Genomic DNA, 15509 nt, shown 5'->3' on the forward strand with positions numbered 1-15509 from the left:
GTTGTCTGAAAGGTTATTAAAAATTTTCGTCCAGAATGCTGTTAATTTGGTGCAGGCCCAGAACATGTGACCCAGTGAGGCTGGAACTAGTTTGCAGCATTCACAGGTTGGATCATGCCCTGGAAACATTTTGGAGAGTTTTAGTCGAGACAGATGTGCTCGATATACAGTATAATTTTGAGTTGTATAATTGTATGCTTTGCGCATATGGAGCTCGAGTGAATTCTCTGCATTGCTACTTTCCACTCCTTTTCTGATATATTAATTGAGAGATCTTTTTCCCAGTGACCTCTTGGATCTTTGAAAGGGAGGATTGTAAAATGGTTTTATATATTGTAGAGATGGTGTCTAAGTCCTTGAGATTGAGCAATATTTTTTCCAGCATGGATGTGGGTGCAGGATGAGGAAAATCTGGGAGGTTCTGTTTAACAAAGTTCCTGATTTGAAGATAGTGAAAGAAATGTGTAGTTGGAATGTTAAATTTGGAATGTAATTGTTCATAGGATGCAAAGACATTGTCTATATAAAGATCTCTAAGCAAGTTAATTCCAAATTTTCTGAATCTATTGAAATTCTGTGAGTGCTGTTAGGACTGCAGGCACAGAATTTTCTGGGTCCGATATATACAGTACCATATCATCTGCATATAATGAAATTTTCTGTTCCAGTCATTCTCTGCTAATCCCGTTTATCTGATCAGTATTTCGACAATGTATTGCCAGTGGTTCAACGGTAATTGCAAACAACAGCAGTGACAAGGGGCATCCTTGTCTAGTACCACGTTCTAGTTTAAAGTAGTCTGAGCAAATGTTGTTGATGCAAACTGAAGCTTCTGGGTTAGTATACAGTAATTTGATCCATGCACAAATATTCGGGCCAAACCCAAACTTCTCCAATGTAGTAAAAAGGTATTTCCATTCAATCATGTGAATGCTTTTCTGCATCCAATGATAATAATATTTCTGGGGTGTTTGATTTAGTTGGTGAGTATATTACATTAAACAGGTGTCGAAAATTTGAAGATAAGTGTCGGCCCCTAATAAATCCAGTTTGGTCTTGTGATATTACTGAGGGAGCACTTTCTCCATCCTTCTAGCTATGATTTTAGAGAGTATTTTAACGTCGTTATTCAGAAGTGAAATTGGTCTGTATGATGCACATTATAATAAGTCCTTATTTTGTTTTGGAAAAACGGTGATTAGTGCTTGGCGAAAGGTCTGAGGAAGAGATTGGTTATCTCTGGCTTCTGTAAATGTTGCTAATAGGAGGGAGCTAGCTGAGTGGAGAATTTCTTGTAAAATTCTGCAGGGTAGCCATCAGGGCCTGCTGCTTTTCCACCTTGGAGTGACTTTATAGCATCTAGTAATTCTGATAATGCCAGAGGTTTATCAAGTTCCTCCACACTAAAAGTGTCTATTTGTGGTATCTGTAATGTATCCAGAAATGCATTAGATTGTGTATTGTCTTCTTTAAACTCAGTAGTATATAGGATTTATAGTAGTCTCTGAAAGTGTGCATTATATTTTTGTGGTCGACGATTTTAACTCCATTCGTGTTGGTGATTAGATTGCGTTGCGCACTTCTTGCTTGTGAATTTGTTGAGCTAAAAGCTTATTAGCTTTCTTTCCATGTTCATAGTAATGATGTCTGGATTTGTAAATTAGTTGTTCAGTTTCTTTAGTTGTCAAGAGGTTTAGTTCTGAATGTAGAGCCTGCCTTTTCCTATGTAGAGTCTCACTTGGTAGTCTGGCATGTTCATCATCTATTTTAGTAATTTGCTTTTTATCTCTGCTACTTTCTTGGCTTCGGATTTATTTCTGTGGGAAAGATATGAGATAATCTGTCCTCTTAAGAAGGCCTTAAGAGTTTCCCAGAGTATTCCTGCAGAGATCTCGGGGATGTATTTGTCTCTAGAAAGAATTTGATTTGTTTGGATATAAATTCATACAATTCTCGTCAGCTAATAGAAGCGAGTTGAGGCGCCATCTCGGGGTGAGTGTATGGGGCTTAGTAATTTTAGCTCCAAGATCATAGGTGCATGGTCAGAAATAACAATAGCATCGTATTTACAAGATTTAATCATAGGCAAGAAGTTATTATCTATAAAGAAGTAATCAATCCTTGAGTAGCAATGATGTACTGGTGAGTAGAAAGAATATGTTCTTGAATTTGGGTTTAAAAACCTCCAGGTGTCTGATAAGTTGTGATCAGTCATAAACTTTGTAATTATCTTTGCGGTGTTAGATGCGTTCCCCTGTGGAGAAGTCCTATCTAAAAGTGGATTTAGAACACAATTAAAGTCCCCAGCCATTATAACTTTATGAGTGTTCAGATTGGGAATGGATGCAAATAAATTTTGTATAAATTCCTTATCATCAACATTAGGTGCATAAACATTTATCAAAATCATTTTACAGTTAGATAAGTCTCCCATGACCATTACATATCTCCCTTCAGGATCCAATACTACATCTGATGCTACAAATGGTACTGTTCTATGTATGAAATTCCCACACCTCTAGTTTTCTTTGTAAAACTAGAATGGAACATTTGGCCAGTCAGTCTTTTGCAGCGGAACTGATCCTTGCTTAGTAAGTGGGTCTCCTGTAAAAATACTATTTTAGCATTTAGACCTGTTAGGTGAGAGAGTACTTTCTTTCTCTTTAATTCGTGATTCAGGCCTTTAACATTCCAGCTTACGAAGTTAACTGTCCCATCATGGAGACACTGATTCTGAGTTTTTGATGTCATTTTATAGTCTTAACTGGAAGTGGACAGCTTCAGCCTTAATTTCCTATTTCCCCTAGAGTTGTTGCCATGCAGCTTATTATTACGTTGGTAGTTATAATTATAAAGATTAAGAGATAGATTAGGTACAGATCAAGCCTGCTCTTTTTCTTTCCCCTTAACCCCCCACCCTCCCTTTTTGCCTCCCCAAGTGAGGCTAGAACCCACTTCACACAGTCCCAGTCCTCTGACATACCCAGAGACAGAGCACGTCCAAAGCAAAACAAGCCCCTACGCAGCGGTGTTTTAGGATTAAAAGACAGAGATATCTATTACCAATATAGTCTAAAAAAAAAAAAAAAAAGAAGAAAAAAAATTGTGCATTTAAAATAAAATATGAATCCAGTTATTCTCATATATAATATCTTGCTTGTCTCTGAGGAGTGCCATCACCTTTAGCTTAAATGATAATCTTTCAAAGCGAATAATAAAAGATCTGGATCGAACGGTATTTGATCTGCGTACGCGGTAAGCCGCTGCTATCTCAGATTCTGCTTTAAAGTCCTCCCCAATTATTTTAGAGAAGAGTTCGGCTGCGAATTTCACTGGGTTTGGACTTTTTCGATTCTCAGGCAGACCTTCAATTCTGACATTATACCTTCTGTTTCCATCTTCCAAAGCAGCCAGTGTTTTTCCGAGTTTTTTGCATTTGGAGCTGACATTTTCTGTTTTTTCTTTGGCACTGGCAGCTAAATTTTTCAGCTATTTCAATCCTAGTCGTGAATGTCTCCTTGAGATCCTTCAATTAAAAAGTAAGTGTTTCAATATTACCCAGCACCTGTCGCATCTCCAGTTGCATTTCTTGTCGCAGCCTTTCATTTGCCTGTTGCAGCATCAGCCGCTGCGTTTCGTTTGTTTGTTGCAACTCCTGCCGCTGCGTTTCGTTTGCTTATTGCAACTCCTGTTTCAATTCCAGCAACTCCTGTTTCAATTCCTGTTTCAGTCTCTCATGTACCTTTGCCCTTGCTTTCTCATTTGCCTTCTCGGTTTTCTTTATATCTTGTATGAGCTCAGCGAACATCACCTGCAGTTTAGACATCTCGATTGTGCTTTCTTGTACCATAAGTGAAGTGTCAGGCTCTACTGTAGCCAGTGTCCCCGCTATTCCCGGCTCGTGTGGAGTAATTGAAATTGCGGACTGCAAGGCCTTTTCCAGTTTCAGGTATTCTTCTCCGATCATCAAGCTATTGAGATCTGCACTCACGATCGTACATTCGCTCCCCTTTTCACTCTCAGCCGGCGACGATGTAGCGGACCGTGGTCCCGAGGAGTTCTACTTTCGCCCATCTGATCCAGGTCTATCTCTGAAAGGCCGTATCTTGAGCTAAGGCTTGCTGATCTTAGCTTGGGTGCAGCTTTAGTTTTTGATTCTTTTGGACCCCCTTTCTTGTTGGCCATGTTTATATATGCTTACATATACTGTAGTAGTCTCCTTGGGTTGAATAGATACAGGATATCTCAGGATAATAAGCAAATAATATGAAAAAATAACACCGCTGCTAGTGGAGCTCCACTTCAGACGTCCATCTCTCGCATCGGACGAGACCAATCTCCTTTCGAGATTCTACGCGTAATGGTCATATCTGGAACCTATTTTTCTCCATATACTTGTAATGGACTTCAGCATGCTGGCCGTGGGGGGCGGAGTTGCGTGTCACATCATCACGCCTCCCACGTAATCATGTGAACTGACTGAACGCAGTACGTAGAAAACAAGGAAGAGCTCCAAAGATCGCTGAAGAAAAACGCATACAAGCTTATTCATAAATGCAGCTACTGCGGAAACAAAGCACGGTGTAAACCGTAAGTTTAAATTAAGTTTATGGAAACGCTCCTGCTGCCGTTTGTCATGCCTTCGTCGAATACTTTATTCGCGAGATACAAGTTTAATGAGAACACACGAGGTATAAACAAGGCTTTGGATCACTTTGTAACGGAGTTAAAATGGCTGTAGCGAGAAACTTTTAAGTGCCGGGTCTTGGCTAACGTTAAATAAAGCCGTGGACATCGCAACATCACACAAGAGAGCAGCTTACGTGAACTGACTGAACGCAGTACGAGTGATCACTTCCATGCATCAAACCTGTTCAAAAAACGCATTACACAATTGACAAGGTAGAAAAAGAATATGCTCCAAGCTGAGCTCCACAGCTAACACGGTCTTGCGGAAGCAACTTTTGTCACGCTGCCAACAAATACTCACAGAAAAATCCACAAGTTAATACACATGCTGTCTCTAGAGTTTCTCAACACTCAATGTATTCCTCGCATCCCTGTTATACCCTCTGATCTCCCATTTCAATTCTAATGCCTCCAATTTCCAGTAAGGCTCTGCTTCGCAATGACAAGTAATAAGTCTCAGGGACAGACCCTACAAAAGGTTGCCATTGATTTCAGGCAAGATTGCTTTTCTCCTGGACAACTATACGTTGCATTCTCAAGAGTGAGCTCGCGCAGATTCATCATATTACAACTGGAGTGCTGAACTGACAACGTGCTATACAAAGAGAACTAAACGGACAATAAAACAGCGGAGAACCCGTGGATTAAATAAAAAGGCAGCTTACTTGGCGAAGCAAGGAAAAAGGATGGACTTATATGTCGTTCGTTGATAAAACAGTGGAGAAGCTGTGTAAAGGCTGCTTCACAAAAAACTAGCGGAGAGCCTTATATGAGCAGGCAATCAGTTAAAGAAGGGAATCAATAAATATCTATAATCGTAATAGAAGCCGCGGATTAAATACAGGAAATGGGTACCTGAACAGTAAAGTAAGTCTCAAATAGCTACACAATAACTATAACAATCGTAATAAATGAACAATAAAACAGTACAGAACCGCGAAGCAAGGAGAAACGATGGCCTTATATGGCGTTCGTTTATAAAGCAACGGAGAAGCTGTGTAAAGCCAGCTACACAAAAAAACAGCAGAGCGCCACACTCTGAATGTATTCCTCGCATCACCGTTATACCCTCTGATCTCCCATTTCAATTCAAATGCCTCAGATTTCCAGTAAGGCTCTGCTTCGCGATGACAATTAATAAGTCTCAGGGACAGACCCTACAAAAGGTTGCCATTGATTTGAGGCAACATTGCTTTTCTCCTGGACAAAACTAGACGTTGCATTCTCAAGAGTAAGCTCAGTGCACAGCTTGGTCATATTACAACCGGAGTGCTGAACTGACAACGTGGTATACAAAGAGATCCTTAACAGATAGTTATTGGTATATTTTCCCTCAGTTTAAAAAGGTTTTCTTTTCTTCTTAATAAAAATTTAAAAGCAGTACTTCGTCACTGCGAAGCACAGGGATTTTGCTATATACAGTATATATATATATATATATGTAGATATGTATATATATATAATATATATGTATATATGTGTATATATATATGTAGATATGTATATGTATATGTATGTGTATATATATGTAGATATGTATATATATGTGTGTGTGTATATATGTAGATATGTATATATATGTAGATCTGTATATATGTATATATGTGTGTCTGTGTGTTGTGAAGGACCGAGGAGACAGCAATAAGGGTTGGGGTTTCCGGCCCCGTATATTGTACACAGCAAAAAAAACCGGTCAAAATTATAAACAAACAGTTCATAATGCGCGACGCCGACTCCTGGCGTCGCGGCCATTTTATTGGGGTGGAGCCGGAAGTGGAGGAATGCTGGGAAGGACCGCAAGGGAGGATGGGAAGGATGACGTCAGGGCAAGATGGCGGAGGAAGGGCGGAAGTACCGCACTGCGTTCAATCCAAGCCTATGGTGCAGGAAGGTCTTTCTTTCTACGAGGAAGCAGAGGGAGAAAGTTAATACCCGCCATTCCCTGGCGAATGGTTTCCCAGGTGTTATCGAATCAATCCGAGGCCTCCTACTACGAGCGTGCGTGACAGTGTATATACTGTATATATATATATATATATATATATGTATGTGTGTGTATGTATGTATGTATGTGTATATATATATATGTATGTGTATGTGTGTATATATGTATATTTATCTGTATGTATGTAAGTGTATATGTATGTATGTATATACTGTATGTGTGTGTATGTATGTGTATATATATATATATATATATACTGTATGACAGCAACACTCATAACAGTGACAAAACAATTACATTGATAATCATGTTACGTTATTTTTAAAATGTTTCATTTTCTTTTTCATAACTTCTTTAATACACTACTTCTTTGCTGCGAAGCGCAGGTATTTTGCTAGTTTGTAATAAAATACTTAATAGGAATTATGTCATTTTCTAACCTGCTTGATCCAGACCAGGATTGCATGGGAAGGTTGGAACCTACCTATCCTAGCCAGCAGAGGTCAGAAGGAACAAACTCTAAACAAGTTGCTAGTCTATCTCAGGCTGAACATACACAACAAACACATGCTAGGGCCAATTTAGCACCGCCAATACACCTAATCTGCATGTCTTTGGTCAGTGGGAGGATATCTGAGCACCTGGAAGAAACTCACACAGACACAAGGAGAACATGCATACTCCACACAGGGACACAAGCCCCATGTCTCCTTACTGTGAGGCAGTGCTATGCTGCTTTTATATCAATTGTCCAAACAATTTTTCAATATATCATCATCATCCTCTTTAATAAAACCCTTGTGTGCGTCCAGTGTCCATGTGTGTGTGTCTTCTGGTGAAGTGCGCATGCGCGGGGCCACACAGCACGTGTTCAGTCTCTTCCTGTGCATTCCCTGTGCAGAGAGATACACACACAGGCGCGCGCGAGTCACACACACACACACACAGTTTTTAGTTAGGAAAGCCTCAGTTTCAGCAAACTGGTAAATGTGATTTTTGTGATCACTTGTAGGGAAGGGAATGCTATTGCAGAGAATGTTATTGCAGGGTTTTGCCATTTTTGTTTTATTATTGAACATAAATTGTGTATAGGTTATTGTCTATTGCAAACGAGTCATGAAAAGCATGCTAATCCCAATGCAAATTACTATTGTGTAAAGCATACAATATCTGCTATCTACTCGACTACTATAACAATGTTATAACATTATGTTTAATGTCCTATTAATGTATTCAACAGGGCAGCTCATTGGGTCTTGCTTGTGGCTAGGTTTGAGGGATATGGAGAGCAAAGTTATACTTTCAGGCACCCATGGGCCCTTAGACTTGAGATCTGTCTCTCCCATAAACTGGGGCTACAGTTGGTCTGTACACTATATTAAGATTAGACGTTGGGAAGAATCTCTTGTAAACTGGCACTTCCCAAACATTCTAGGATTTGCATCACTTTTTCTGTCTCTGACGTACATAATAGTGTATGTACACAGCTCCCTCAACCCCGACACAGACAGGCTAAGACACAACTTCAGGACAGCGCACATGTTTATACTTCAGTGGTAAAGCAATTTTTTTCTTCACTCCCCACTACATAGCACAGTGCAAAGCACCAATATAAATAAATACAGTCCTTTCTTCTTCTTCTTCCTCTTCTTCTCTCTTTCTCTCTCTTCCTTGCTTCCATACCTCCTTGCAAGCTTTGTCCTCCACCACCTGACTCTGGCTCCCTGATTGGTGGTGAGGCGACTCCTTTTATAGTACACCTGGAAGTGCTCTGGGTGTTTCTCGACTTTCTTCCGGCTGCACTTCCGGGTGGGGTGGAAGAGGTTCCTCCAAGGACCCAGCAGTATCTTCAGCACCCCCTGTAGGCACCCACGGAACCCAAAAGAGCTGCTCCAAACTACAAGTCCCAACATGCCCTGCGAGGCTCCATGGTGCTGTAGCAACCCAGAGGGCTGTCCTCTAATGTCTTGGGGGAGATAAAGTCCTGAATACAGTCTCTCCCTCGGTTCTTCCACTCAGCCAGTGTCACGGCTGGGTAATGCTCCTGGCCATCCGTCACAACAGTTACCCTCATCCCCACAGAAGTAAATAAGAATTTAAAATATGTGATTCTTCAAGATTTTAAATTCGAGATTAAAGGGAAGTTGTGTGGCAGAATACATGCTCCCCTGACTTCTCTAGAGATTTCATAGACATTTTCATTTAAAGCTGGATGGATGAGTTTGGAACCCACATGTTAGCAGAGCGGCTCTGTTGTGATCCTATGGGCAGTTCTGTAAATTAAATTCTGACTTTTTTTTTTATACTCATGGCACCATTTTTGCCTTTCTTGAGTGATGCCATTTTGTTTAAGGTTGCTGTGGCAACCACTGGTCAACTGAAGCACAAAAGATGAAGTGTGACACTGAAAGTATAAAACATTCGGCACATTACAGTGTCTTAAATATTTGTATTTCAAAGCAAATAGCCATCACTTCATGCCTTGTTTTACTTTTTGACTCTTGACTTCATGAAAATGGTATTTAGACTTTGATTTTTGCCTAGTGATTTTGGTTTCAGTAATCATTCATCTGACTTTTGTCTCACTCCTTTTTTTCCAATTCCTTTTTATTCTGTGCTTTTTAAAACAAGCCAGTTTTTTCAGTTCAGGCATGATAATATGCAGATCAAGCATTCTTAAACTTGTGACAAATCAAACACATTTCCTTATGACAATATGACTATGATTGACAGCCTTCACATAATCTCTTTACAAATTAATACAAATAAAGTGAGCCATAAAACATGAAAATGGCGGTCTTTAGAAGAATTTAAAACAAAGCATATTTTAAAATGACATTTGTATCAAACAATCTCAACAGTTTCAATAAAATGTATTTATCTTCAGGTTCATTCAGTACTGGATAACAGCTGAAGTTTTTGAATGAGTACAGATACTGCAAGTAAGCCAATGTGTTCACTCTGCAATTAAGTATGGGATACCTGACATATCTAGCTGTAGCTGCTTATAATTTAAAGTCAAATCCTCTAGATTAGTAGGGAGAAAATTGCATTTTAAGATCTTGTAGAATCTCCTGCTACTTCATAAATAAAATGGGCTTCACATGTGATGAGCAGAGAGGTAAGGCAGGACAGTGTACACTCAACCATGTTATCTCCATTTAAACACATAGTGCCTGGGTTAACTGAAAACTCTAAAATGGCTCTGTTAGGTATGTGAATAATGAGGCCCTGCAATGGACTGGATGCTTGTCCAGGACAGATTCTCTGTGCTCAATGATGCTGGGATTGATTTAGGTTATCTGGGACCCCTAACTGAATTAAGATAATGTTAATTAGGCTATATTATACAAGTCCTCACAGATTTAGAATCAAGAAACCATTCTTTTACTTTATTCAATTGAGTTTTACTTAAAGTCCATCATTTTTCTTGGATTGATTTTTCTCCACCATAACATAGTTCAGGTTTCACCACTAGGACAGGTCACCCCATGATGATATATTCATCTTGTCCTTGGAACCACAATGTTTTCTCTTTACTCACATTCTTAATATTACTAGTATAATGTATTATTTAAGAATTGCAGATACTGGTCTTACATTTCTATAATCACACTTAAAAATATCATTAGGCCAATTGCTATTTTCACACACGATGAGCTCAGGCAATAGCCTAAAGATCCTCTCTTCTTGTAGGGACTCCAAAAAACAGAACCACAAGGAGGTGATCCACACAGTGCCATTCAGTCTTGTTCCTGTGTCTGGTTACGACCCTGGGATATCAGTGCATGTAGATTCCCCACTGAGTGCTTCAGACCTCTCCTTGGAGCCAGTATACTGTTACATCCGAAAAGCTAAGATGGCTTTCACAGATTATTTTGTACTGGAGTTGAATGGACAGAAGCCATGGTGGCTTGAAGAGAAAGAAGAAATGCTTAAAGTGGGTAGCACCCTAACTGGCTTTGGGGAACTCATATTGGATTCCAATCGAATGCTGAGGCTCCGTCCACCAGAAAATGGACAGAAATACCTGCTCATCATCTCTGATTACAGGTCCTATTTGCAGCATCAGGAGTCCACAGTGACTGTATGGAAGGTGCTCACTGGAGTCTTTGGTCTGTTGGGGGTAGCACTCCTCCTCCTAAGAATTTACAGAAGATTTAGCAGACGGCGAGGTATTAGCATTGGGAAGCGTCACACAATTGAGGAAACGTGGGGAAGGTGATGACTTGTTGTGATGTTGTGACTATACTCTTAAGTGCAATGAATAAAACAATAGTAATAAAAAAATATCCAGTTAAAAGTAGGTCGAAAACCTGAAGAGAAAAGTAAGAAAATAATTTATTTTTATTGAGGTCTGGGAGACCATAAGTGTCAATGTGTGTGTTTTCAATTTTTTTAGATTAACATTTTAGCATTTACTTAAAAATTAATAGCACTGAGAGAACCATAAAGACTGAGACACACTTTGCGAGACTTATTTTTTTAAGAAATGAAAACAAAGATGCTGAAGAATTTTCTAAAATTACTAATCAGACAAATACACATGCACAAAAAATATACCTTCTCATATATGTATACATAAATATATATTGTAATAACAAAGCAGAGACAACAAGGAGTGTTGGGGCACCCCTAGGCAAACCCTGTATAACTGAAATTTCAAAAAGTAAAAAAACGCAAGTCTGGTTCTGTCTGTCCAAGATGGTCTTTCTTCCGGTTATGATGGTTTCCAGCAGGAAGTGATGGATCCAGGTGGACGGACACTGGAAGTGATGTCAATGACAGAAAGGCTGCCAATCTTCCCATCTGCAGAAGAAGCAAAAGAATAGGCATTTTAACACAGTGCCAACCCCTGGAGCAGCAGAGAATTACCACCAAACCCCTTAAACTGTCCCCTAGTCGCATGTGCATGACAATATTTAAAAATGTCCGATGGATATGCCTGGAGATCATGACCAGAATCCCAAGGGTTGATTTCTAGACCCCTAAAAAAAGGCCTGCACATAGTCAATTGACTCTCTTACCAGGGAAACTGCATTAACTGATGTCGGACATGCAGCAAATGTGTGGCAGAAATTTTACTTTGAATGTCCAATGAATATGAGCCCATGAATACTTGTGTTTGGTGGTTAATGGGTGTAACATCCCCAAGAGCTATCAGGAGGAAATGTTTCCTGAAAAGTGACCTCCCCAGGAAAAAAGTATAAATGGCAGGTCACTGGAAAGGGAAAGAGGGTAATCTGCTGTCCATGCTCCTTGGCAAAATAATTGTATAGTATGACCCAGGAGGAGCATCCAATAACTTTGTTTTTGTCTTTATTTCTATTTTAGTAAAATTGTTTTCCTATAATAAAAACATTATTTTTATATAACTATTGATCTAACATATTTGGCTTATAATCCTACACCTTTCCAGGAGGTGGTGCTGTGCCAATAAAGTACACTCAGAACAAAGTACTGAATAATGATGCATGTTTGCATTTGATATCTTTTGATCAAGAAAAGACTCAATGGAAATTCCACATCAGATCAATGCATTTTAAAAATAGTCAGGTGAGTTAGGTATTTTGTTAAATTTGTTATTTGCCAGGTGTCACTAGGATTTTGAAATTATTGGTTTTGCCTTCCCTCAGTAAATCAAGCAAATTGAAGTATTTGGAGAGACTCCATATATTTTAAGGAGTTGTGTGAAAAATCTATCTCTACTGTAGCCAGCAGCTACACCACTTGCACTTTAGAACAGGTCATCCACCTGAAGTGAAGCATTGTCAGGACAGACCAGCTGTGAAAACCTAAGGTTACTGCTGGAAGAAGTACTTGTGAGGCCATCAGGGATTGCTCTTCTTGTGGTCTGTGTGTGGATCCCAATGCCCCAGTGCAGTGATGGGGAAACTGTGCTGTAAATATGGCGCCAACCTTTAGAAGAGACGACACCAAGGTCCTGACTCTGTGTGTTCATTAAAGATCCCAGGGTGACTCTCTGTGGTCATTAACGATCCCATATATCTTTTGAAAAGACTAACGTTTATCCTGATGTCATGGCTAAATTGCCCAGTACAGCCTTTTCCATTTTGGCCCACTTGGCACCCTCACCCCCCTTCCCCCATTGCCAAACTTTGTCTCTCACCCCTTCACCATCTATTAGTGTGGTAAGCATACTGAAACAATAATGTCCGCAGTTGCATCATCCAGGTGGGTGCTACTTACTCATTGGTGGTGTTTGAAGTGGTTCCCCTCTCTCTGTGAAGGGCTTTGAGTAGCAAGACAAGTCCCTGATTTTCTCACCCTTTTTGTAGAAGTGTCCACTTCCTATTTTGTGTTCACATAGTAAGTCATAACGGAGCAAGTGTTCACTCATATGTCTGGGTCTGCTGAAAGGTGTGCTCAAAATAAAGTTAAAGAAAAAAATACTTCTGCCTGGTTATAAATATCTATCGTATGCAAGAAATTAGGTAAAGAGTAATGAGGTAATGAGATGCTGAAAAAGGAAAGATATTTTGTCACCATATCTACTGTAGATTTATAACCTCATCAGTATTTGCCCTGTTATGATTAGTTTTATTTTATCACATTCGTTTCAGCCCTTATTACTTAAAATGTTAGCATAATATTTTAATGTTCTGCATATTACTGAATAAGACCTCTACTTTGTTAATTGTTCCATGGGATTTCATTGTAATTTAATTTTCAAAAATAAAAACAAACATTTTCAAGTATTTTCATTCATTTATAATTTTTCAAGAAGCCAGTATAGATTCTTAAAAACAAATAAATTATAGGCAAACAGAAAATGTGTCTTGTTTTTTCTTCGAGTAAAGGTTTAATGTCATAGCAAATCATGCAAAAGAAGGCCTACAGCCATAAAACAGAAGAAAAAGCAACAATAATCAGTTTAACTTTGTTCTTTTGTAAATCAAGAAGAGTTAAATGAACATCTTCAAGGACAATAATTATTCTACATCACCACAACACAGTTAATGATTAAACAATGTCAGAAATAGTTTACACAGCAATATTTCTTAAATAGTCAGCACCAAATTTACATACGATTTGAGCTTTCCACTTAGTTTTTATTTTAGGCACTTTTTGGTTCATGATAGTACTTCATTCCTATAAAAACACAGCATGTTATTTGGATTATTTGTCTGCATCTGCAGTGTCCTCTAATAAAATTCATTGTTAAAAAATGTTAAAACTAAACATGTAATTCCTTTATCCTGCATTTGCAAAAGCAGTAATTTGAAATTTACATTCATTAGAAATTTTTGCCAACATTTTAAGTTCTCAACTATTTCAATTTGTAATTGTTTTTTTTTTCTGTGGAGTTTGTGCCTTTAATTGTATTTGAAAAGAGAAAATCTACAAATTTTGGAAATATCTTAAATGGCAGAATGAGAACATTAACGCTTTACAGCATGAAGACTCTGGTATGTGTCCTGAGTGCCCCCTGTGCAGAGTTTACATGTTTTCCTCGTGTTCACGTGGGTTTCCTTCGGGTGCTCCAGTTTACTTCCACAGTTCAAAGACATGACAGTCAGGTGGACTGGTGTTGCTAAATTGTCCAAGTGTGTGTGTGTTCACCCTGTGATGGACTGTCAGGTGTTGGTCCTGCGTTGTGTCCAGTGATTATTAGGATATGCTCCAGCTGCCCTGTGACCCTGCCCTTGATAAGCGGGTTGTGAAGATGGAAGATGGGTGGATGGAGAATATTAATAAGCCATCCAACTAAATAATGGGATTCTTTACCAATGAGAAGTGGCTTCTAATTAAGCTGGGTGTGGCAAAATGGCAGCCCACTAGGTACTGAGTTTGGGGATTCTGAGTTAGGTCATCTGTTAACCTCACTTTGCATCTGGCTACTTTTTAAGTAAAAATTTTGGATTGTAAATCTTTCAATCAAGTAATTCCAATTAAGGCAATAAATGATGTTCAGGTATCAGCAGAATTTGGATACTATATGAAGAAACTGGCTGGAAAAAAATCCTGTAGCTCTCTAGAATCTGAGTTTGACATCCTTGCTGCTGAACATCTTTTCAAAGCATCAGGTTTGCTGATGAAATTTAATAAGAATGAAGTTTTTCGATTGTGAGTTTACATTTGGGGATTGTTTTTTCCCCTCAATAAATATTGTTTGCCCCTATAATTGAGAAGATTTAAAGGTAATTGAACTTGTGGATCCGGAGAGATTTGACCATACAATGCAGAATTCTGGTAACTAAAGCAGAGCATTTCAACTCTTACCCATTCAGCATTACCATTTGATGTCAGTTATTTAGTTATTAATATTTACAAGACGATATATAATTTTGTTTAGAAGAATGAAGCTCATTTTAACAAAATTGACCAAATGAGTTTAAGGGTTTAATTTTCTTGATTTTGGTACACTTAAAATTACATTTAAGTATACAAATCTTGATTATGTCATTTATTTGTAATTCAACGTGTCAATTGAATTATACACTAAACCACATTTTTTCGAAAGATCTGATGTTTGATTACTTTGCAAATATTATATCAACACAATTCCTGTCAACGTTATCCTGCATTTATAAATAATTTTTGCATCGTAATTTTCTCCTCCCATGCATCTGGTATAAAATATTGGGTCAGTAAAATTTTTAATTCAGAAGAATGGGGCTGAGTTTTTTTTTGTTTCACATTGTCAGAAAACGTTGTCTCAATTTCCATTTCAGCAAAATTAGAATGCTACAAAAGATCACATTGTCAGAAAACATCGTCTCAATATCCAGTTCAGCAAAATTAGAATGCTACGAAAGCTTCGAATCGTGAGTTTCTAGTTCTCGCTTTAGAATTAGTCCCTTCTCGCATGCCGTAGCAGGTCGTGCTAGTACGCATGCTCACTCGACGAATA

At 38.6% G+C, this 15509-nt stretch overlaps 1 protein-coding gene across 1 annotated transcript in view; it reads left to right on the plus strand.

Annotated features, from left to right (window-relative positions):
- LOC120540541 (mitochondrial ubiquitin ligase activator of nfkb 1-A-like) overlaps positions 1–10859 on the plus strand; it is a 32827-nt gene extending 21968 nt beyond the window's left edge. The window contains exon 5 of the mRNA XM_039771411.1: positions 10331–10859. Within this exon, the coding sequence (XP_039627345.1) occupies positions 10331–10859 (529 nt within the window). The remainder of the gene's footprint in view (positions 1–10330) is intronic.
- The last annotated feature ends 4650 nt before the right edge of the window (positions 10860–15509 follow it).

Source organism: Polypterus senegalus, chromosome 1 (genome assembly GCF_016835505.1).
Source record: "Polypterus senegalus isolate Bchr_013 chromosome 1, ASM1683550v1, whole genome shotgun sequence".
Classification (NCBI taxonomy): domain Eukaryota; kingdom Metazoa; phylum Chordata; class Cladistia; order Polypteriformes; family Polypteridae; genus Polypterus; species Polypterus senegalus.